This window comes from Perkinsus marinus (assembly GCF_000006405.1).
Source record: "Perkinsus marinus ATCC 50983 genomic scaffold scf_1104296931260, whole genome shotgun sequence".
Classification (NCBI taxonomy): domain Eukaryota; phylum Perkinsozoa; order Perkinsida; family Perkinsidae; genus Perkinsus; species Perkinsus marinus.
The window spans coordinates 1-1,819 of NW_003215828.1; the positions used below are offsets into that span (position 1 = coordinate 1).

The 1,819-nt window shown below is 51.1% G+C and overlaps 1 protein-coding gene across 1 annotated transcript in view; it reads right to left on the reverse strand.

Annotated features, from left to right (window-relative positions):
* Nucleotides 1–157: 157 nt before the first annotated feature.
* Nucleotides 158–1,819, reverse strand: part of Pmar_PMAR008876 (ribosome biogenesis protein bms1, putative) — a gene marked incomplete at both ends in the record, with an annotated part of 1,914 nt that continues 252 nt past the window's right edge. The window contains 8 exons of the mRNA XM_002786705.1: nucleotides 158–429; nucleotides 476–885; nucleotides 933–1,068; nucleotides 1,116–1,179; nucleotides 1,224–1,292; nucleotides 1,341–1,444; nucleotides 1,488–1,594; nucleotides 1,650–1,745. Of these exons, the coding sequence (XP_002786751.1) occupies nucleotides 158–429; nucleotides 476–885; nucleotides 933–1,068; nucleotides 1,116–1,179; nucleotides 1,224–1,292; nucleotides 1,341–1,444; nucleotides 1,488–1,594; nucleotides 1,650–1,745 (1,258 nt within the window). The remainder of the gene's footprint in view (nucleotides 430–475; nucleotides 886–932; nucleotides 1,069–1,115; nucleotides 1,180–1,223; nucleotides 1,293–1,340; nucleotides 1,445–1,487; nucleotides 1,595–1,649; nucleotides 1,746–1,819) is intronic.

The following is a 1,819-nucleotide window of genomic DNA, read 5'->3' on the forward strand; positions in this document are numbered from 1 at the left end:
TCCGAAATAGCAAGACGTGGGTACTCGAGCCTGCGTACGGTTTTATGCAATCACAACGACCACAATTAAAAATCCCATTCAAAAAAGTCCATCATCACGGGGAGACCAGCTCAGTCATCAAGAAGCTTCCAAAAAATATACCATAGGTAACCACCATCTATTCCGAGAAAACTATAATAATTAAATTTCCAACCTCCAATCGCCTCCCTGATATCACTTCTTCCTCATCCTCCTCCTCAGCAAGCCTTCTAGTGGGAGGAACTGCAGCCCCTCCCGCCACCAACGGCAAAGGCGCATCTCTATCGTTCAGGTCCAACTTGACATCCTGGAGCTCACGGACCATCTTCACAGCCTCGCTGGGGTCCATTTCCTCCTCCTCATCATCATCACTGGACATTCCCTCGCCGGCTTCCTCATCATCGGTACTTCCTAAACAAAGTAGAGTAACCCTCCCACGTCCATTCCCACGTACTACCATCCTCCTCTTCCTTCCTCGTGAAGCTCTCCTCAGCCTCTCGAGTATTAATATACATCGCCTCCGAGTCCACAGTAATATGCTGATGCTCGCAATAGGGCGCATAAAGATTCCTCTGCTTGTCACTCAGGGTCCTCAAGGCCAGGCCCTTCATCTTCGGGTTCTGGTTCGTAGGAGGCGGGCAGGGGTCGAGGGCCACCGTTGCGGAGGCGGCCGGGAAGTCGCCAACACCAGCTATGTGGAAGGCCTGGCCCTCCGTACGTAGTCTACTGCCCGACACATACCCATAGAGTGCCAAGGTCCTGGTGTCACTATCAGGCACAAGCGTTTGATCCTCCCAACGGTGGGCCACGAGATAAGAGTGATTCTGACGCCACGATAAAGGAGCGAACTTCTGAATAGCAATGAACCTGAGGTTGTAGTAGAACTCAGCTTGGCGTTACGGTGAGGGGCCTACCTTGCCAAGTTGGTGACTTCAGTCTTATTATAACGCGTCCCACTATATTGGATACCACTCAAATAGAACATCTTAGCACCATCGTAGAGCTCCGCCCAAAACCTAGCTTTGTACCGTTTCTTCATCTTGCGAATACCTGATACCGATAATGCTGCACGCCACGATAGAGAGGGAGGAATTTACTCTTGGATTCTTTGAACCCATCCAAGTGAGTGAGGATTCCGAGTATACGTGGGAAGCCATGGACCTACGAGAAAACGTCAGAAACAGAGAATAGGGAGTTCGCCTTACCTGCATAATGTTGATGAATTCAAAGGTCTCCATTTCGAACCCCCTCACGGCGTCTACCATAAGTAAAACCTGAAAACTCAGCGTCCCGATGGGAAAGGAGGGGGCGGGGCGATCTACCAAGTCAGCCACTTTCGCTAAGTCGATCATGGCTCGCATGTCGTTAGCCGGGCACTCTATGAACGTCAATCGACGGTTACGGCCGGATACCACGGTGATTGGGCCTGCGAGGATGATCCTTATCAGTGACAAGGTTCCTCGGCTGACTACCCTCAATAGTTGCCCCCAGCGTTGTCTTAGTATAGTGTTTCACCAGACTTCGAATAAGCGTCGTCTTACCGCACCCAGGTGGGCCTTGTACTACCACAACATACCTGAAGTGACGCCACCAACTGCCATACCACACGGATCCCTGTTCCCGGCTTTTACGGTGGAGCCTCTACTCCTTCGGGGCGCTTATCCATCTTCTCAATTTTCTCTCTCTTGGCTTTCACATCCAATCCTCTCTGCACACGACGCTGGACGCTATGAATGCCACCAGAGAACGTGAAGGCTTTCGGGTTGTGGCGCTCAACATTCGTCTTCTCTCTCTTCTTTTT